Here is a 21,602-nt window from a genome sequence, read left to right as displayed (position 1 = left end):
GCAATTGTGGGGGTAATTGATTCCAGTGATGTCACTTCCCCAGCTGCCAGGTTTTCAGCAGGATTAAACGTGCCAAATTGGCTTTGTTGAGCCAACTTCTCTGGGTGTGAAGAGCCGCCATGCCAACCCGCCTTGCAGTTTCGTGGAGCCCGTCTGCCGCTTCTCCCTAATTAACGCGAAGGCGACGCTCGCCAGCAGGCCTGCTTGCTGCCATCCCAGGAAAACAGTGCCACAGATGACAGCTAAATATTTGAACATTTTTTGTTTCAGTTGCTGCATGAAAATAGTATTTTGGGCATTTAAACAACACAGAGTAAAGGGAGAAATTCTGGTTCATTTTCTACCCATGGGGCAGCCTTGGGAAAAAAGTGCTATAAGGGAACCCAATCAGGTCACTGACCTAAGACAGTGTCACAACAAACTACCTTTGCTATTGGTAGCTCTACCACTTCTAGCTGTGTGACCTTGGGCAAAGAACCTCTCTGAGCCTCAGTTTCCACATCTGTAACATGGGTATCCTAATAGCCCCTCCTTCAACATAGTGAGAATATTCAAGGAGACGGCACCTAAGGATTTAAGGAACCACTTGGGACATAGGTTGGCGCTGGGCCTAAATCACTTGGGGCTGCTGCAGGTGAGACTGTTGATGATTCTAGAAATGCCCTGCCCAGCTCTCAGTACTTCTGGGTGGGCGCAGAGTGAAAGCAGCCAGGTCCACCCCTAAGGGGCCCCCTGGATCCAGTCCTGACCCTGTTGTTGATCGGTTTCTAGACTCTATTTCCCTCTGTGTGTCTCAGCTTCTCCCACAGAGCAGATGGGTCTGGAACAAGTATTTCAGAAGCCCTTTCTAGGGGGAGAGGGATAAGTCAGGAGGCTGGGATTGACATGTGCACACTCGTACACACAGAAAACAGATAGCTATTAAGAACCTATTGAGACTTCCCTGGTCCCGTGGTTGAGAATCTGCCTTGCAATGCAGGGGATGTGAGTTCAATCCCTGGTCGGGGAGCTAAGATCCCACGTGCCTCGAAACGACTAGGCCCACACGCCACAACTACAGAGCCCATGAGCCACAACTTAGAGTTCGTGTGCTGCAATGAAAGGTCCCACATGAGGCAACGACGATGTGACTAAGGCCTGATGCTGCCAAATAAATAGATACATAAAACAAAGAACCTACTGCATAGCGCAGGGAACTCTCTTCCATACTCTGTGATGGCCTATGTGGGAACAGAACCCAAAAAAAGAGTGAGTATATGTATACGTATAACTGGTTCGCTCTGCTCTACACTTGAAACTAACACGACGCTATAACTCAACAACACTCCAATGAAATTTTAAAAATAAAATAAATGAACTAAGCTGAAGCCATTAAAAAAAAAAAAAGCCCCTTCTGCCGTCTGGTTCCACTAGCAGCTTCCGGGGGTGTGTCCCTCACTCTTGCTGCCCCAGGTAGCTGGCCTGGCTGCAGGACCCAGGCCAGTAATGTGAGTACTTCACTGTGCCAAAAAGGGTGAAGTGGAGGTGCAGCTCAGGGGACAGGAAGAAGGCTCCTGAAATTCATCAGAAGAGTCTGGGAACATCCCAGGTGCTTGCTCAACAGAGATCGCACTGAATTTTTAGAAACCGGTCCTGCACCCTGCCCAGGTTGTGTGGCAAACCTCTCTGGCAGAGGTGTGGCCCTCCAGTCCATGTCCCCACACTCCTGACTATGAGGGTGTAGCACCCATGGGCCACAGTTTCATTCGCCCACTCTCAGGGTATTTATTAAGTACCCATTGTATACCAAGAAGCACAGAAGAGGCTGGGACACACACCAGAATCCAGACAGCCAGGTCCCTGGCTCTCATGAAGTTTTCAGTCCACTGCGGGCAGGATGTTACTCTTTAAAATCATTTATTGAGCACTGCAGTGAACAGTATGGAGGAAAAATCCAGTGTGTTCTGAGGCTAGGTGACCTGACCGGGTTAGATGGGTTGGGGGGAGGGCCTCTCAGAGGAAGAGGTGTTTACACCAACACCTGAAGGATGAGAAAGAGTCAGAAGGGGAAACAGCCTTCTAGGCAGGGGGAACCGCACGGCAGAAATAGTGCCGTGAGACTCAAACAAAAAGATGGCTAGTGTGCCGGGCAAAGTCGGCCAGGGCCCAGACCGCGCCAGGCTCAGTGGCTTGCTCACGGTGTGGCTTCACGTGGAGGGAGATGGGGAGCTAGGGAGGGCTCAAAGTCAAGCAGAAAAGGGAGCTGCCCCAACACCTTGTAGTTAGGAACGGGAGGCTCTCTGCCATCTGGGGATGGCTAGTGGGTGCCCATGTCTGGGAAAGGCATGGAAAACACAGGGCTGGCTCCATGCCCTATCTCTGTGGACTGTGCCCAGATCTGATGATGGCCCAGCAGGATGGAAGCAGTGTAAGCTTTGGGGTGGGGGCCTGGCACACATCATACGGCCAGCCACGCTAAGCCTCAGTTTCCCCATCTGAAAAATGGAGCTGTGATAACCCATAATTCCTGGAGACACTAAGTGTTAAGCAGGTGCCAGCCAAGTTTCCTCTCCTCTGCTGCCTCCATGCACTAAGGCCACCAGCGGCTCTCACTAGAGACACTGGCTCTGCCACTGATCTCATCTGGGTACGACCTCCCCATCCCTGGGCCTTGGTTCCCCTAGAGAGGAAGGGATTTGGATAGGTGAGCCCCGCCTCGCAGGGCCAGGTGTTTCTCCAGCTGCAGTGACGTCAGATCCAGCAGGGGGACTTGTCAAGAGACAAGTCTTCTTGGGTTTCACCTCCCCCAAGGGAGCAGGGGGAGAACCCCTGACATCCCTTCCCCAGTGGTTCGCATGGTCCAAGAATTACACTTTGATTCTAAAAGCGGGAGATGCACACATCACCTGCTTTCCAGAAAGTGTGCTGTGTGCACATGGTGACGCCTGTCTTTAGAAATTCCGCCGTGGGAAGGGAAACCAGCGTGAGCGATGAAACAGCAGAGTTCAAGCAACCACACTAATCCAGGCCCCTGCCTCACTGCCACCGAGCGGCATTCTTTCGGAATTCTCTCTGTGCACGTGGGCTGCAGCTGACTGCCAACCTGCCCGGGGAAAGGAGTGTTTGAATAGTTATTTTGTTTTCTCGAGCTTTCTCTTGCCAGTAACACCCCGGCTATGGAAACATACCCACAGTGTGATGTCTGAGCTGCAGAGTGATAATGATAATAATGACTTGTATTTCCATGACCTGATTTTTTACATTAAATAGTTGAAACAGAAAAAAAAAATCAAAAAAAGAAACTCAAAGTAAATTAAAAAATCCTACTTTGAGATGGTGGTACATTGTGAATATACTTAATGTCACTGAATAGGACACTTAAAAATGGTTAAAGTGGTCATCTTTGTCTCTTTTATGTGTATTTTACCCCCAAACCCATGTCATATGTCTGTCCTATGGGTGTATGAAATGTTCATAAGATGTTATTAATAATTACCGAGGAAATTGGTGGGAAATATAAGGAAACTCTCTGTACTTTCTTTGGAAACTTTCTGTAAATCTAAATCTATTCTGAAATTAAAAATTAAAAAAAAATCAGATGTCCAGGCCCTGGTCCTGACCAATGCAATCAGAATCTCTGTCTCGGGGATCAAGCATCAGGACTTATCAGAAAGCTCTCCTAGCAATTCAGAACTCCCAGGGTTGGACGACTCATGCATGGAAAGCACCTCTTAAGTATAAAGCATGGGGGAAGTGATCAACCAACTAACGTTTTGATTTTTTAAGATTTTTTTTTTCTGAGGTGGACCATTTTTAAAGTCTTTATTGAATGTGTTACAATATTGCTTCTATTGTTTATGTTCTGGATTTTTGGCTGAGAGGCATGTGAAATCTTAGCTTCCCTACCAGGGATCAAACTAGTACCCTCTGCACTGGAAGGCAAAGTCTTCACCACCAGACTGCCAGGCAAGTTACCCAATGCTTTATTTTTAATAAAATTACACAAGTAACAGTGACCAATGTACAATTAAAAACCCACAGAGAAAAATTAAAATCACCCCTAACCCTGGCCCCTAGTGACAACCACTGTTTTGGATGAAAAAGTCCTTTTACCCCTTATTCTCATGGATAATACCTACCTCTATTATTATTCCTGTTGTTATTGTTATTAAAACACAAAACTGGACTTCCGAGAGGCAGCCTTGTAGCCCCAGAGTCTTTGAGCTTCCCTATCTACAAGACATCCTTGCTTTCAGGGAGGGCGGGGAGGCCAGCTTAGGTATGAAGAGAGAACCCAGGGTGGTTGATGAAAAGCTGTGAAAACCCAGCCTAGATAAATGTGCCTCGGCAGCGCCACCTGCTGCTTATGTAGGGGCATTGCACGGCCTCCAGCACGGTCCCGGGTCAGCTAATAGGGAAGCCGCCCCAGTGTTACCACGCCACTCCCATTCCTGTTTTCTCCTCTCTTGCCAGAATACCTCCAAACAAGCCCAGGAACAGCCCCAAGAAACAGTGCGCTGGCCCAGGGCCTGTGCATGCAGTGTCCCTCTCAATGGCTCCCTTCCAGGGCTACCGCTCTGTGGGCCATAGTTATCAGCCTGTCACAAAATATTTAATATTCCTGAGCACTTTATATGGCCCAACTGGTCCACATCTACTGGCCTCTTTTAAGAGCTGTATCTGTAAACCACACACTTCTGGAAAAGCAGACTGAAAAGAGGTTCACAAGCTCTGGAAGGTGGATGTAAATCCTGGCTCTCGTGGTGCCGGCAAGAGATTTGCTTGACCTCTCAGAGTCTCAGTTTCCTTATCTGCAGAACAAGGGCAGGAACCTCACCTGCTGGAGGGAAGCTTACTCAAGAAAATACATCTAAAAGCATCTGGCACGTGGTAGGTATTCAAACAATGTTAGTTCCGTTTTTTTTTCTTTTTGCTTTCCTTCAACACCATCTTTCCCTTTTTCTCTTGGAGAAAAATTAGGGGCTCAAAGTTGGGGGGACTCTACTCATTCATTCTCGATGAATATTTATTAAATGACTACGCTGTGCTGGGCGCTAGAACCATAGCAGGGAAGGTAATGATTCCTAACCTTGTGGAGCGGCAGAGCAAGTTCAGGCCCTGGAATCAGACAGAGCTGGGTTCAAGGCTGGGCTTACCACCTACAAGCTGTAGTTCCTCGGGCAAATTCCACAACCTACAAGCTGCATTCCTGTCCCAGAAGATAGGCCAGAGGGTATGGCCCGGGGCCTCAGGCTTCCAGGACAAGGTCAGTCAAGCCCTAGGCCCTTGATCCCAGCAGTTGAGCTTGTTTGGTCCTTTAAGGCCATTATACAGATGAGGCAACTAAGGCCCAGAGAGTGGAAGGCCCTTGCCAAGAGCTGCAAAACCAGGACCTGAAGGCTCGTCTCCCACAGCACAATTCACACATTTCTGAAGTTCCTATCACACTCAAGAAGGCCTATCAACAACTATTTATTAATCAGGCTCTTTTGCCATGTGGGTGGCTCTGGCTGGGCTGAGCAGAGTGGGTGGCTGCTTCCCTTCTCCGCTGTGGACACAGGATGGGTGACTGGCTGTGAGCTTGGCCCAAGGGGTTGGGACCAATCACAGGCTAACTCCAGGGGATCTCACGCACAGGGCAGGGCAGGTTCTGAGGGAGATGTGAGAGGGACTTCCCTGGTGGTCCAGCGGTAAAGACTCTGTGCTTCCACTACAGAGGGGCGCAGTGCAATCCCTTGTCAGGGAACTCAGATCCTGCATGTCCTGCATGCTGCCAAAAAACTAGAAAAAAAAAAAAAGGGAGGTATGCGAGCGCATGCTCACCTGAGATGCACCGGGCGCTCTGCTCCCTAGGCCGCTCCATTTAAACTTTCATTTCCTCTCATAAGGGCAACTGTAGAAAGCAGCCCTGTCGGTATTCTTATTTAAAGCTAACCTGAGGCACAGTAAAACTTTCAAGACTTGCTGATCGGAATCAGGCAAAGGAAAGGTGTTCAGAACACTCTACCGGCAGGATCTAGGAGAGAGGTTTTTAGAAAGAAGATGTGAAAGCAAGGAAGTCGTTTGATTGGCTGTAACTTAAGAGGTTGCCTTGTTTGCGAAAGCCCAGTTGGCTGTTTGTGAGTGCTAAGTTTCATTTTCTCCAATTTGGGTGCATTGGCTCTGGCCTAGGTTTAGGTTGACCTGCATTGGCTATGGAGGTGTCACAGCCTTCCCAGTCTAATGGGCTCCTTTTTCAATTACTTGAACATTCTTATTTCACGGATGAGGACACGGAGGCTCAGAGTGACGAAGTGACCTGCCCAGGACCACATGACTGTTGTGGTGGAGGCTGCAACAGAGGTCACTCTGTTCAACCAGACTTTATACTGCATCCAGGGAAAACAGAGAAGTGAATAAAAGAAGGAAGCGGGCGGGCGGGCCTTCCCTGGTGGTCTGGTGGTTAAGAGTCCAGCTTGCAATGCAGAGGACCCAAGTTTGATCCCTGGTTGGGGAATTAGGTTCCCACATGTGGCAGAGCACCTAACCCTACAAGCTACAACTAGAAAATGGGAGTGCCCGCGACTAAGACCCCAGGCAGCCAAATAAATAAAATTTTTAAAAAAAAGGAGGAAAGGGTGAAGGAAAGAATAAATGAAGACAAAAATGGGAAAATGAAAAGAGCCTGAATAAAAGAGTTAATACTTTTGCTTTTCATTTATTTTTGTCACACTGCAGAGCTTGTGGGATCTTAGCTCCCCAATCAGGGATTGAACCCAGGCTCTCGGCAGTGACAGTGGGGTGTCTTAACCATTGGACTGCCGGGGAATTGCCAATCTTTTAATTTCATTTTTTAAGAGAATAGTTGGTACATAGAATGAGACACGTAGCATGTGAGTTATAAAACATACTAACAGAAGGAACACCCTTGAACCCACCACCATCCTAAGACGATAGAAAGTTGCCAATAGCTCGAACCTGCTTACATCAGCGGTTCTTCGAGCTGGCTGCACGTTGAACACACCTGGGGGGCTTAGACAACCACAGAGTGCTCGATGGGGTTTGTCTGGAGTCCGGTTTGGACATCTGGATTTTTCAGAGCTCTCCAGATGATTCTCTTGTGCAGCCAGGTTTGAGGGTGACTGGCTTATAATTCCCTTCCCTATTATATCCCTCTGATTTTCCCCGACGCTCACCTGCCTCCCTCAGGTAGCCATCATCCTGAATTTGGTGTAGTGAAAGGATTCTTTTTCTTAGACGAGCGATGTCTGCGATTGAGCTCCCGCCCACCACGAGGGGGCACCGGAGAAAAACACAGACTTCTTTTCTTGCTCTGCGCGCCGCTGCAGGAGGCTTGGCCCTCGCGGCGCTCCATCGCCGGCCCGTTGCCTCGGCAACGAGCGGGGAAACGGCCGGCGTAAGTGCAGCGCTGTCCGAGAGGGTCGCCGTGGCCCGGGCAGGGATTAGTTGGGGCTTGCGGGACCTTGGGCCTGGGCAGTCTTAGGAAACTCCGGCGCGCAGAGAAACGTGAGTCGGGGGTTTGGGCTCGGTCGGGAGCCGGCGTTGGGGTCGGGACCCTCAGAGCTCTGCCGCAGTCGGCTCCGCGCTGGCGGGAAGCGCGCTCGCCGTCCCGGAACGCGATCGCGGGGCGCCCGGGGCTTCGGCTTCCAGTCCTCACTCGGCTCCCCGCGCGGCCTGGGTCCGACCCTTTCCTCTATAACCGCTTTTGTTGTATGTGGCTGAGAGAGGGATGCGACTTGTTCAGAGAGCCTCCCAGCTTGTTGTTGATGGTTCATCTAGGGCCGGAATCTTCACTTTCCTCAATCCTCGTGCAAAGATTTATCCGCAGGCGGCCTATGGAGCAAAGAAAAATGTTTGTCAGGCCTGCCACAGTCTGAAGACAGATCTGACCTGGCAGTCTCAGGCTAAGCTTGACTCAGACGCAGATCATTTTCCTCCCGGTTCGGAGGACTCTGAGTTTGTTTATTTGCCCGAAGCTCCTTGAGCACTGTCACAGCTAGGCACTGTGTAGACCCTGCACCTGGGGCAGCTTTTGGACCGGGAGTGGTTGGGGGGAGGTGTCCGGAGAGACTGGTTCTGCTTTCGAGTCTCCGGCCGTGTCCCCAGATCGCCCCCTTGACCCGTGCAAATTGATTCTTCCCTCTGGGTGGTAGTTTCTCCATCTGTAAGAAGGAGGGATCTCCCTCCATGCTCATCCAGAACATTACCGGGTGTGACACCTGGAGATAGCAACCCACTCCAGTATCCTTGCCTGGAGAATACCATGGACAGAGGAGCCTCTTGGGCTACAGTCCATGGGTTGCAAAGAGTGGGACAGGACTTTCATTTCAGCAAGCGACTTTCATTTCACTTCACAACCAGGGCATGTTGGTCCCAACAAGTACCATCTTGCAGTCTACAGAGCTTGGGCCCTCATCCCAGGCTAACATGAATTAGGCTCCCAGCTCCTGTTTAAATTTCCTCTGCTTCCTGGCTTTGTGATCTTCAGCAAGTCATTTTACCTCTTTGAACTTCAGTTTCCTCAGCTGCCAAAAAAAGCAGGGCGCTAGTAACAATGAAAAAGGTCATATAAGTCAAGGGCTTGGCCCACATCCGCATGCCTGCAGTTATCCTCTCTGTTACCTTAGGCAGAGCACAGAAACCCCCCGTGTGCCAGTCCAGTGTCGTCAGCACTGGCTCCCTGTCTCTGCACTGCCCTCACTGATGTCAGGCTCACAGCTGGGTGCAGTCCAGGCTTCTTCAGCTAGATGATTTGGGGTCCTGGTAGCAAGTCATTTTTAAAATGCTGGTGCCTGGGAGCCTGCACTGAGATTTTTTTTTTGACTTAATTGGTCTGTCTTGGGGCCCAGGCTCTACCAGGCGATTCCAGTGTGCAGCCCAGGGTGAGGACCGGGCCTCAAAGAGGTGAGGGGCTGCAGCAGGCTCCTGTTCTTAGCGCTGCTGTTCTCCTCAGATGGCACTCCCCACGCTGCCCTCCTCCTGGTGCAGCCGGCGGCTCCCAGATCAGCAGGCCGCCCGACAGCGCCGCCAGGAGCAGGAGGCGCATCTTCGGCAGCAGTGGGACCAGAACAGCCGCTACTTCCAGATGTCCGACATCCGCAGCTCCAAACAGGCAGAGTGGAGCTCCAGGGCCTCCTACCAGCGGAGGTAACTGTGCGGTGAGCACCTTCCCTTAGGGCTGGAGGGCCACCTACTGCCGGGAGATGTGACTGACTCAAGGACCTGGGGGAGGGTGGCTGGCCGGCGTGGATACTCACATGGAAATGTGATGATTTCCGTGGATACTCGCATGGTGATGTCTTTCCAACTGGAAACTGAAAAAAAGGTCAGCAGTGAAGTAACACATTTGACTGAAAAAGATAAGATGATGAGACGTGTATGTAGAATCCGGAAGTCCCCTGGTAGCCCCATTTCCCCAGGAGAAAACCACCGTGAACTGTCTGGTCCGTATCCTCCCGTACACTTCTTCATCTGTGTTTGTGTGTAAATATAGATACAAGCATACACCCATTTTTATAGAGAGAGATACATACGAAAACACGGAAGTTAAAAGCATGGGCTTTGAAGTCACACAGACCTAGATAGCAATTCTGACTATGGGCTTTGGAGTCGGACAGACCTAGATAGCAATTCTGACTGTGTCACTTGCTGTATGAATGAGCCTCAGTTTCCTCATCAGTGAAGTGGGGCTAAAACAGAACCTAATTTATAGGATTTATGTCATGACTACTATAAAAACCATCCAGGTTATGTAGTACATGGTAACTACTCAGATAATATTAGCATGTGCATATATACGCCTCTTGTACATTTCCTTGCAAGAACAAGGTTCTATTATGCATAGTGGTTCTATTACCTGGCCTGTTCACTTTGGCTGGAGGACGCCTTCCCAGGTCATCATGTTCCATGTGTCTCAGCCTGTCACCCACACAGCCAGCCATGTAGCCCCTGTGCAGCTGGAAGCACCCAGGCTGATGGTGGCCCCTCTTGCCCAGCATGCATGCTTACCAGCGGGAGAAGATGAAGGAGGAGGGCAGGAAGCGTCTGGAGGCCCGACGGCAGAGGCTCAGGCAGCTTCTGGTGGAGGAGCAGGACTTGCTGGCCAGGCAGCTGGAGGAGCTGAGGCTGAGCATGAACCTGAGGGAAGGGAGAATCCGGGAGCAGCACGGGAACCTGAAGGCGGCCCGAGAGGAGCAAAGGAAGCTGGTAACTCTGCGTAGCTCTTTAGCAGGGTGCGAAGCCCGAGTCCCCGGCCTGTCGGTGAGGCCACGAGGCATCTCCCTCAGGAGCAGAGATGGCAGTTCACTACAGAGCCAGCTGAGAAAAGTGCTGACTCTGAGTCGTTCTTCATGTGTATTTTCCAGGAGTCATCTTTATTTTCTTGGGCCCCTTAAATCATTATATCTGAGTCCCTTTTCTTTATTCTAGTTCTCTGGTCCCATGAAAGGCTGGGACTGGTGTATTTTAACTTAACTTCCGAAGTAGTCCTGTGTAGTGGTGGTCTCTAAGCTGTGTTTTTAAGCCTGCTGTATATTTTGAAGTAGATCTTTAGCATCTAGGACCCATTTGTAGCATCAGATTTTGGCCCCTTTTTATCACCATTATAAGAGTCATTTGTGGGAACTCCCTGGTGGTCCAGTGGTTAAGACTCCACGCTCACTGCTGAGTGCCCAGGTTCAATCTCTGATCACGGAACTAAGATCCCACATGTCATTTGGCGTAGCCGAAGAAATGAGTCATTTATCAGCACCTGATTGGTGTCTGTTGAGAGCCAGACACCTCCTGAGGCCCGAGGGACGTCTGAAGGGCAGGTGCGGTGCTGGCTGCCAGTGGAGGAGCTCTTAGGCTCACCTAACTTCACTGTGGGTTACCTGAAACATGGATGGATTGGAAGAGTGATGTCAGTCTCCCCTCTTTGTGTTTTCTTGGCAGATTGCTGAACGACTTTTGTATGAACACTGGAAAAAGAACAACCCCAAACTTCGAGAGGTGAAAACCAAAGAGATCCTCCCATTGGTTTGCCTAAGTAGATGAAATCACATTGCTCGCCTTGTTTCTAAATTTGCATCTTGTGCTGGGATGCAAAAGAGATCACTCCAGCCGCTTTGGAAAGAGGCTCCACACAGAAGATCTGGTTCATTTGGTTATTTAACATCTACAAGAGGCTGCAAGAGGTTGGGACATCTGATAGGAAGGGGGAAACCCAACAGTGGAGGCTGGGTAGGCAGATGGGGCCACCTGGGACAGCCTTGGGTGGCCTTCCCTTGGAGGCACCTGGGGGCGCCTGTGAAATTCTCAGCAGAGGTGCAGTGGGGCCCTGGCTGCATTTTGGGGAGCAGCAGCAGGGTCGAGGGGGCGGGAAGGGGTGATGTCAATTGAGGGGTTGCAGCTGCAGCCCAGGTGAGTGATGGTGGTCAGAACTGGAGTAGCAGGAGAAAGGGGGCAGACCCACAAGACTTTGGGGCAAGGAGAGAAGGGGGCTCTGTGGCTGGGGTGACATCATTCAGCAGAGATTGGGCTACAGGGAGAGAATCCCATGACAGAAATCATTAATTTAGTTCAGTTTACAACTTGTGTATATATTTGTATTTAGTCTCTAAGTCGTTATCTGACTCTTTGCGACCCCGTGGACTGTAGCCCACCAGGTTCTTCTCTCTGGAATTTCCCAGCAAGAATACTGAAGTGGGTTGCCATTCCCTTCTCCCGGAGGGTCTTCCTGATCCAAGGATCATACCTGGGTGTCCTGCATTGGCCGGCAGATTCTTTACCATCTGAGCAACTTATTTGGTGGTGTTAATTTACGTGCACGTAACTACATTTAGAAGTTGCCAGTGATAATAGAGTATCTGGCTGCTCTGGTATGCCATGTGGTTAGCACTAAACCTCTCCTTGGCCACTCGTAGATTTCAGGGGCTCCTCCGAAGTCAGGTACTCAGTTGTTTATTCAGAACATTCAAGTTAGCTGCAAATGTTTATGTTTGTAAGTTGAGAAAAATTTAAAACTTGTATAAACAATTTTCCAAACAAAAGCCTTTGGACATTGTTACGATTCATTTTCTGATCCAAAAGATTCTTTAAACCCAGATCTCTTATTAATAATCCCAAATTTGTTGCATCCATTGATACAGGTGGTGTGTTTTCACAGCTGCTCCTTTGGAGAGGGAGGTTTGGGGAGCCAGGCAAAAAGCTGAGTCCGCTCCTCACCCAGGTCCTGCTGCCCTGGGGCTTGACAGGCGTTAGACCCACCACAGTAGCCTTTGAGGTTGGATTTCCATTTCAGTGTCTGCTCAGCTCCAAGGGGACTGGGTGGGAGAAAAGTTTTTAATACTTTGTTCCAGTTCTTGAGATGGCTTAGAATCGCCTGGTCCTTTGGTTTTTTTACTGACTTGCATTTAGACTATGTATGGTGGGGTCACCATGCACTTCCTTGTAAGATACCTGGTCACATTCCAGGCCACGGTGCGGTGCTCAGCAGTGAACATCCATCCTGTGAGCCACCGAGGAAGTTTATATTTTCTGCCTTCTCATCCTCAGATCGAATCGGACCTTCACAAGAGGCATGTGATAAACGCTTGGGAAACGCAGAAAGAGGAAAAAAAAACAGGTGTGGTATGTGTTGGGAGACTCTCTCCAAGTCTTTGAATTTGTTTCTTGTTTTCCATCTCAGTGACTCCAGTCCAGAAATAGACCTTTGCTCGGTTTACTTAACACCTGTTAAAATGGAATGTCTGTTGCTCTTGTACAGACAAGAATCCCACGTGACCACTCTTGGGACAGAATAAGACCAGGTGTCCAGGGCCGGCTGATGGTAGATGGAGTATGCATCCTTAAGGGTGTCCTGTTGCCAGTACCCTCTGGATATGATTCACATCATAAACTCTCAACCCGGGTTGACAGCAGCACTTCTGGTGATGGCAGTCCACACTTCGTGGACCCATCGTTTTGCCTCTGGGTTCATTTTGGAAAGCGCTTTGTCGACTTGTGAAAGGGAAGGAACCCGGTGTCCCTGATTCCCTGCCCCGTGCCAGGCACTGTGCTCCCAGCCTCTTCTCTGAGGGCAGCACCACACCCATGGTTCCCACCGTGAGAGCTGAGCCCGGGCCTCACGGCTGATAAATGCACAGCCTGCTCAGGTGTAGACGTGTCGGAGTGAAGAACGGGCCCTGCGGCCTGCTGACCACCGGTGAGGTCTTCACTGGCTCCATGTTACAGACGCTGACCCCTACGTTCCTTTGGCTCCATGCAGCAAGAAGCCGCTGAAGAGGAAAAGGGAAAACGATTTGAAAATGAGTATGAAACGGCCCGCCGGGAAGCGCTGGAACGGATGAAAGTGGAAGAGGAGAGGAGGCAGCTGGAGAGTAAGCTGCAGGCGGAGGCGCTGCGCCAGCAGATGGAGGAGCTGAAGGCGAAGGAGATGGAGGTGAGGGCATGCCCCGGCCGCCAGGCCTCCTCACTTGCAGCCGCTCATTGTGAGGAAACAGGCATCTAAGAAGCTGCTCCACATGGAGATGGCATCCGGGAGGTGGTTCTAAGAAGGGGAGCCACACTGGGTTCTCCTGGCATGCGGTCTCACCAGTGGTTCTTCCACACTCACTCTGTGTGCCGGATTCTTGAACGCTAACCCTCGGGGGATCACACCTGTCCCCGCAGATGTGGGTAGAGGCCTGCTGTCTGAGGGCCTCTGAGACCCCGGAGTTCAAGTGCGCTTGGTAGACTTGACTTAGTCTGTTGAGCCAGCCCACAGCTCTCCCCAGCTAGTAGTTTTGGGGTCTCGGGACAAACCATGAGGATCTTTGGTCCAGGAGGCTGTTCCAAGAATCCTGTGCTCAGCAATTCTGAGGGGAGCAGCTCCCCTCCCCCAGGCCTCAATGACTCAAGAACTGGGTCCTTTGTGCCCGAGCACTAGACTGGCTGCTGGGAATACAGCTGGGGGCTGTGTCAGGTCGGGGAGACAGAGGTTCAGTTGCAGTAAGCGTGGGCAGTGCAGGGTCATGTGGGGCAGGGTTTCATTCTTGTCGGTGGGGTTGGGAAAGACCCAGCCAGGATGACTGAGTGAGCTGGGCCAAAGGGCTTAGTGCTTTGAAAGTGGGAGGGGATCCCGGGTACCAGGTGGCCAGGCTGCCCTTGTTGCATCGTGTCTGCTAGAAAGGGAGATGAGGGATGACGAGCCTAACCGGGTTTGCTGTCCGGTAACCACAGGCCACCAAACTGAAGAAGGAGCAGGAGAATCTGCTGAAGCAGCGCTGGGAGCTGGAGACGCTGGAGGAGGAGAGGAGGCAGATGGCAGCCTTGCGGCAGAAGGCAGAACTGGGGTATGCGTGGGAAGGCCCCCACCCTTCACCTGCCCATCCCAGGCCAGCGATGCCTCTCACTTTCTCAGGCTTGCCCTGTTAACCCTGAAAGCAGAAGGGATACAGTCTGTAGAAAGTAACAGTCTAACCTCTGCAGAATTCTTTATGATCACAAACGTTAAAGGCAACCCATATCTTCTCATTTCTAGACGCTTCCTGAGACATCAGTATAATGTGAAGCTCAATAGACGCACGCAGCAGATCCAAGAGGAACTGGTAAGTCTGAAGTGACAGCCTGGTGTTGCTTGTACTTTCTTTTGAAAGACATGATTTTCGTTGCTTAGTAACGGGTGCGTTCTCATGAGCAACCACCAAGGGTCATCCCCTGTTGACCAGCAGCCCTTGCAATCCCTGCCCCTCCCCAGAGGTGTCTGGGTATACATCTTTCTGGATATACAGTTGACCCCTGAACCACATGGGGGTTAGGGGCACTGACCCCCATGGAATTGAAAACCTGTGAACTGTTGTTTCTGCCTCAGAAACAAAGGAACTGATAGAAACTGATAAATGACTCCCTGAAGGGCAGGAAGCTAAGACAGTTTGGACAGAATCAGGACTCAAACCCCAGCTCTTTTGAGTCTGCACACTGTAATCTCTAGTCAGACACTTCTCCCCCACTTAGTTAATATAAAGATCTGTAAAGGGAACTTCGCTCAGTACTCTGTAATTACCTATATGGGAAAAGATTTTAAAAAGGAATGGATATATTCCATTATAACTGAATCACCTGGCTGTATACGTGAAACTAACACAATATGGTAAATCAACTATATTCCAAGATAAAATAAAAATTAAAATATTAAAGATCTATAAAATAAAAATACAAGTACTATCCTTATTGACAAAAAACTGTGGTTAGTGGACTCGCCCAGTTCAAACCCACATTGTTCAGGGGTGAGCTGTACACATTCAGGGGAGTGGTGGGTTTGGGGCTTCTTGGTTTCGTTTTTGAATGTACTTGATGTGGCATTGCGCAACACAGTACCTAACAGTACACCTCAGACCTCAAGACCAGTGTTCTTAAACTGAGCTTGCCCTTTCTGGCTAGCTGCTCAGTGTTTCTGGCAAGTATTTAGACGGGCTCCCTCGCTGAGATGGGACAGGAGAGATCTCTCATCCTGGCTGGCTCTCTGCTCACAGAACAGCTGCAGGAAGCATTTTGAGCATTTCTGTAGCTTATGTCCTTTGCAGTGGAACTGCTTGCAAATTGTGTTCTAGAAAGCTGGGCTGCCAGGTGTGTCTGAGGGCAGGCTGTGCGTGTGGTGCAGAGAGTCTCTCCCGGTGGTGGGCAGAGAAAAGCTCCTGGGTGTTTGTGGCCTCTAAAGTGGCCCTGAGTGATCACACCCTGCCTTCTCTGGAAATGGCCCACGACTTCCCAGAAGACCTGCGGTCAGGGAGGAAGGCTGTTACCTGCGGTAACTGCGCTTCCTCGTCTGTCCTCTAGGAGGCGGACAAGCGCATCCTGCAGGCGCTGTTAGAGGAGGAGGAGGAGAACCAGCGTGTGCACCAGGCCCGGCGGGAGCAGGCCCTGGCCGATGTGGCCTGGATGAAGCGAGTCATTGAGGAGCAGCTGGAGCTCGAGAGGGCGCGGGAGGCAGAGCTGCAGATGCTGCTGAGGTAAGAGGTGGCATCCTGATGTCCCCGCGTGCCATGGTCCCCGCAGGTCAGCAGGTCACCATGAGGGTTGTCTGCTGCTGTTGAAACACCCGTCCTTGTTCCTCTGTCCATCGTTTGTGAGGTGCACACCTTTGCTAATGGACCTAGCTTGTGGGTGTTTCCCTTGGGTTATGTAAGGTGGAAACCACTGGGGTTTAAAGTAAGGATCTGTTCATCTGACATCTTAGAAATTTGAAAGGAAATTGTTATAAATTATGGAGACATTGAATGCATCTTCAGTTCAGTTCAGTTCTGTTCAGTCGCTCAGTCGTGTCCGATTCTTTGCGACCCCATGAATCCCAGCACACCAGGCCTCCCTGTCCATCACCAACTCCCGGAGTTCACTCAGACTCACGTCCATTGAGTCAGTAATGCCATCCAGCCATCTCATCCTCGGTCGTCCCCTTCTCCTCCTGCCCCCAGTCCCTCCCAGCATCAGAGTCTTTTCCAATGAGTCAACTGTTCGCATGAGGTGGCCAAAGTACTGGAGCTTCAGCTTTAGCATCATTCCTTCCAAAGAAATCCCAGGGCTGATCTCCTTCAGAATGGACTGGTTGGATCTCCTTGCAGTCCAAGGGACTCTCAAGAGTCTTCTCCAACACCATAGTTCAAAAGCATCAATTCTTCGGCGCTCAGCTTTCTTCACAGTCCAACTCTCACATCCATACATGACCACAGGAAAAACCATAGCCTTTACTAGATGGACCTTAGTCGGCAAAGTAATGTCCCTGCTTTTCAATATGCTATCTAGGTTGGTCATAACTTTTCTTCCAAGGAGTAAGCGTCTTTTAATTTCATGGCTGCAGTCACCATCTGCAGTGAGTTTTAGGCCTATATAAATGAGTCTGGATCCTAAAACTCCATCTGGTAGAGTGAAGTAATGGAATAACAGGTAACGCTTATTGACCACTTACTGTGTGCCAGAGGCAGTGCTGAGTGCATTACGGTCCTCCTCCTCTTTAATCCTGACGTCCAGGCTGGTGCTGGGCTCGCAGAGTACTTGGGCCACAGATAGTCAAGGCCGCTCACCTGCCCGGACCACAGGGTGAACTAGAGGGGCCGCAGAAACGTGATAGCAGAGCTCAGGCGCTGGCGTGCCCCTCCTCCTCTCCAGTCCCAGTGGTTTCATTTACTTCTGTGTTTAAATGTCCTGGGTGCATGTCATCACCAGTGCTTTCTGTAAGTAGAGGGAGTGTTAAAAAAGAGAACTTGAAAGTGCTTGCAACAGTAGTATTTTCTGTGAAGTGTCCTTACCTGTAATCCATTGAAAGTTTACCTGGAGGTTGACCCCACAGAAAGTGTACGTTACCTGGCGCCCTGGAGCTGTGATTGTTCTTTGGTTCTCTTCTGCCCCTGGCGGTGGTAAGGAGCCCGCTGTCATCCGCTCTGTGTCTCCCTAGGGAAGAGGCCAAGGAAGTGTGGGAAAAGAGAGAGGCAGAGTGGGCCCGCGAGAGGAGCGCTCGAGATCGGCTGATGAGCGAGGTAATCCCGGGAAGGGCTGCAGCTCGGCCGGGCAGGTGTCTGGGGTTGGTGACCATGTGTTGACCCTGCCAAATGCTCAGGGAACAGAGTCTCCTCAGGTTATTTTGTCGTCTTTTATATCACCATAAAAGTAATATGTTTACTAGAAAAAAGTTTCAGTACAGAAAAGTAAAACCGAAAAGTCACCTAGACCCCTATCATCTCCACAGCCACTATTTATTTCCTTCTATGCTTCTGTTTCTATGCATAACATTTTTCCTACATATTACTTATTATGCTGAGCTATTTGATTTCTATCATTTTAATATATTATTATATCTTCTTTGTAAATATCATTTTGATGACATATATCACGTGGGTAGACAATAGTTTGTTTTTCTATTCCTTTTGTGGGTCCATTTTTTTCTAGTTGGAGCCTTTTAAGAAACACTGCGATGAACACCTGGTGCAGAAACCTCCATGTTTAGGATTATTTTCCTGGGGTGCAACACCAGAAGCGGACTAAAGAGCGTGACTGTTTCACTTGCGATTTAGAAGGAGTCTGTTATAAGACACACCCCAATTCAAAGGAAGTCTTTTGGGGGAAGAAACCCTTTATTATCCATGTATTGAAAGTTATCTTAAAGTAGTTTAAAATGGATCTTGTATTCTGTGCATGCCAGCATGCTACATTTTAGAACCTGTGGGAATGTGGGTCCCAGCTGGTGCTCTTTTGGGAATACCAGATATTCTCCAGCATCTTTTGACTTTTTTTCCCTCCCATTTAAAACATCCCTCCTTGTTGTGGCCACTTGTCCTGTCCAGAGAGCCTGGCTGTCTGGAATGGCAGGTGGTTCCCGAGACTGGACCGTGTTCTGGACGAATCCTCCAGAATCAAGCACAGCAGGTTTCTGCTGCTCTGAGCAGTGAATTCACAGCCACAAGGTTGGCAGGATGACCCCGACTCTACCTCTGGCTGCCTGCGTGGCTCATGGTTCTTGCTTTTTCTGGCACTCACTGATAGGGAGTGAGAGTCACCTTGCAGCTGTGTGTCTGTGGGGACAGGGCTCCACCCCTGCCTGCTTCTGTCTCTGGTGCTTGGCTGTCTCCACACGCACCATCCACGTGAACCTTGTGTGTGATGGGGACATGTGGGAAGTACAGCTAGTTGTCTGGGCTGACCCTGTAGTAGGCTTGCCTGGTGCATTTGGGCCTGAGGCTGAGGATTAGGCTGGTGTCTGTGTAGCTGCAGAGTGGTCCACGGCTGGTGGAAGAGGCATCTGTTAAAGTCTAACTAAAACCTCCCCTCTTCCTTTCTGCTAAGGATAGGTATTGACCGGAAGACAACAACAGATCCAGGAAAAGATTGAACAAAACCGACGGGCGCAGGAGGAATCCCTGAGACACAGAGAGCAACTTATTCAAGATCTTGAGGCGGCAAGAGAGTCAGCTCGTCGTGAGAAAGAGGAGAGTGAGGAACTGAAATCGGCCAGGAAGCAGGAGCTGGAAGCCCAGGTGGGGCTGAGCCCTGGGACGAGCGTACAGGCAGCAGGCCCTGCTGGGGTTGCTGCGCTGTCAAGGCACGGGACTCAGGGGCCCTTGACTTACTTCTACAGCCTGGCCTGGACTTTGTCTAAGAAGCCCACAATCAAGAGCTCAGGGCATCCATTTTTGTTTCCCACTGGAACCTTGACCCTTCTGGTTGTAGGTCCAGCCCCGCTCCGGGTCCTCCATCTCCTAGGAAAGCAATGCTTACTATTCCTGCCCCTCACCTCTTTCCTGGTTGCCTCTGCAACCACTTGGCTCTCTGGACCCAAGTCTCTTTTATTCAATTCAGTACCTAATAGTTAACACAAAAGAATCTTCCAAACACGTGGCCACATCCAAAGTGTTTCACAAGGTACATATGACCACACACATAACCTCTCCGGGTCCACGGGCATCCTTCCCACGAGGGCACTGGTGCTCAGTGCTGATGCTCCAGTAAGGGGAACCCAGGCTGTCCCTTGAGATCGGAGGCAGGGTCCTGCCCGTGGCCCGTCCAGGGTGACTTTCCTCTTGGTGCCCAGGTGGCAGAGCGGCAGCTGCAGGCGTGGGAGGCAGACCAGCAGGAGAAGGAGGAGGAACAGGAGGCGAGGCGGGAAGAGCAGCTCACGGCCGCCCTGCTGCAGCAGGAGGCGAAGATGATGGCCAAGCAGGTCTACCAGCCCAAGGTAGGGAGCTGCCCAGCCGGCCCTGCCCTCCTGGTCCCCCGTTCACAGCCCCGGGCACAGGGCTGCTTCCCAGCACCTTGGCTTTTCCTTTCCTGACCGGTAGGGAGCCTGGACGCGGTCTGTTCGATCCTTCATCGGGCCTCAAACAGACCTTGGAGCAACTTTGCTCTGGCTCCTGCCACTGCAGCCTGATGACTGAGGTCCCGACTGCTCTGCTGGTGCCTGGCGACCCTGTCTGGGACAGAGCAATCTGGGAGGAGGTTTGGGGCGGCTGGTGAGGGGGGAAGGTGCAATGGGGCTGGGTCCTAGCTGTCGGGACAGCAGTGCCCAGCTGAGTGGGTGATCGGGACCTGGGTCCCTTCCTCTCCTGCCCTCGGCACTATGGTCACCCCCTCCCTGTCATCTGGTTCTCTCCTTCCTTCTTTCTCTGTCTCCCCAAGTACTTGAGTGACCCCTGGTGCAGGACCTCAGGGGAGCACAGAGAAGCGAAGGCCATCACCCGTGCTTTGGGGGAGCTGATGAATAAAGCACCAGGGAAGTGACCGAGGGCTCAGCAGGCACGTCGCCGCTGTCCCTCCTTGACCAGGGCCACCCTGGCACTCACGTGCTGTCAGACAGAGGCCGGCTCCGCTGGTCAGAGACTCTGGGAAGCTGATGGAGCGGAGCAGGTCGCACACCTGCTGCAGAACGCCGGTGTCCTAGCCAGCCGGGGCTCTCGAGTGCAGGGAGCAGCGTTTTCTAAACTTCCTGCACCGTGGATCAGTGCGTGTCTCAGATCAGGGACTCACAGAGCCACGTGAAGTGTTACTTAGGGCTGGTACTTAACAAATCAGAGTGCCTCATTTATGGCTTAGGGTCAGAGACTTTTCAGCTGTAAAATGGAAACAGCCATTTATAAAATGGCGCTTTTAGCTGTTTCTTGAGATGAGATTAATTTCTAATGCTCCAGCGACTACTGACTTAATCAGCCTTATGTTTTCTTTCTTCTCAGCATTATGGACATCCCCGAATCGCTTGGAACTGACTTAGTTGGTACTGGAAGAACAAAGAGTGAGGATGGTGAGGTCTCTGGTATGCTGCTGCCAGACCATTGTACAGGCTCTGTTCCAGTGTTCAGGTTGCTGTAAAATAGTTGAGTGAATGTTCAGGTCCACGATTAAATGGCATGAGGGTCCGGCTGGACTTTAAGCTGTGATGGCTATACAGGAGGCCCTTTCCTGCCTTTTTTATTCCAGAAGGGGACTTCATAGTCACACGTTGACAGTGGTGTCACAGTCTTGTGATATGTTGATAAATAATGTTGGATTCTAAATTGGTGCTAGGAGAAAAATAAAATAAAATGAATTGGTGCTAGGAGTTATAAGTTGTATCCCATGACAGGCTACAGGTTTCCTGTTGTCTCACCTCTAATTGTCCACCTCCAGTGAGGACTCTTCATTACAGATAGGAGACAAGTTTTTCAGTTTTTAAAATTGCCATTTAAATTTGTTCTATTGAAAACAAAACGTGTGGGTCTTGGTCTAGTTTATTATTTTCAGGGTTTATTAATTTAGGTCCCCAAACGATTATGTCTTGTTTTCTGGAAGAAAAGAACTATGAACCCTAAGACAGTTTGGTGGCGTCCATGGATGCTTTCTGAAAAGGTGGTGAGAAATGAGTCTTTCCTCGTTTTAGAAGCATTTTGGTAGAATTTGCATAGAGCCTTGTTGAGGGTGATGGGTGACCCCAACATGTATGTAACTGAGCCTCAAAAGGTCACCTGGCTGGCTAACCTTTTGGCAGGACACCTTGGGCCTCTAGTGTCTTGGATAGGGCTCAGCCATGTGCAGCCTTTTGAGATTTATGTCCCCAGAGGAAGGGGCATTGAACCTGAAGAAACTAGATCAGACTCAACTGCAGATCAGCCAAAAATGTCTCTTCTCACTGTCCTATCAATGTGACA

General features: G+C 50.4%; 1 protein-coding gene across 3 annotated transcripts; it reads left to right on the top strand.

Annotated features, from left to right (window-relative positions):
• The first annotated feature begins 7,393 nt into the window (after nt 1-7,393).
• On the top strand, nt 7,394-21,602 carry TCHP (trichoplein keratin filament binding). 3 transcript variants are annotated; one of them, XM_052654851.1, is made up of 13 exons: nt 7,394-7,485; nt 8,933-9,126; nt 9,975-10,185; nt 10,912-10,968; nt 12,514-12,585; nt 13,226-13,399; nt 14,179-14,291; nt 14,480-14,546; nt 15,775-15,947; nt 17,387-17,468; nt 18,777-18,962; nt 19,517-19,660; nt 20,652-21,602. In XM_052654851.1, exons 2-13 carry the CDS (start codon nt 8,933-8,935, stop codon nt 20,682-20,684), a joined length of 1,506 nt encoding a protein of 501 aa, XP_052510811.1. In that variant the 5' UTR covers nt 7,394-7,485; the 3' UTR covers nt 20,685-21,602. The 3 variants fall into 3 exon arrangements, with proteins under 3 accessions (XP_052510811.1, XP_052510810.1, XP_052510812.1); XM_052654850.1 differs by having other exon boundaries at nt 12,514-12,588; XM_052654852.1 differs by lacking the exons at nt 18,777-18,962; nt 19,517-19,660; nt 20,652-21,602 and adding an exon at nt 17,878-18,008 and having other exon boundaries at nt 12,514-12,588.

This window comes from Budorcas taxicolor, chromosome 17 (assembly GCF_023091745.1).
Source record: "Budorcas taxicolor isolate Tak-1 chromosome 17, Takin1.1, whole genome shotgun sequence".
NCBI lineage: Eukaryota > Metazoa > Chordata > Mammalia > Artiodactyla > Bovidae > Budorcas > Budorcas taxicolor.
Note: the sequence above shows the minus strand (reverse complement) of the source record. Positions and strands in the feature narration are given on the sequence as shown.

Bases quoted from the DNA above. Each gene is read 5' to 3' on its own strand.
- TCHP (XM_052654850.1), top strand. From the start codon at position 8,933: ATGGCACTCCCCACGCTGCCCTCCTCCTGGTGCAGCCGGCGGCTCCCA. The intron at 10,186-10,911 runs GTAACTCTGCGT...TTTTCTTGGCAG, and splicing joins GAGAGGAGCAAAGGAAGCTG to ATTGCTGAACGACTTTTGTA. The intron at 14,292-14,479 runs GTATGCGTGGGA...TCTCATTTCTAG, and splicing joins CGGCAGAAGGCAGAACTGGG to ACGCTTCCTGAGACATCAGT.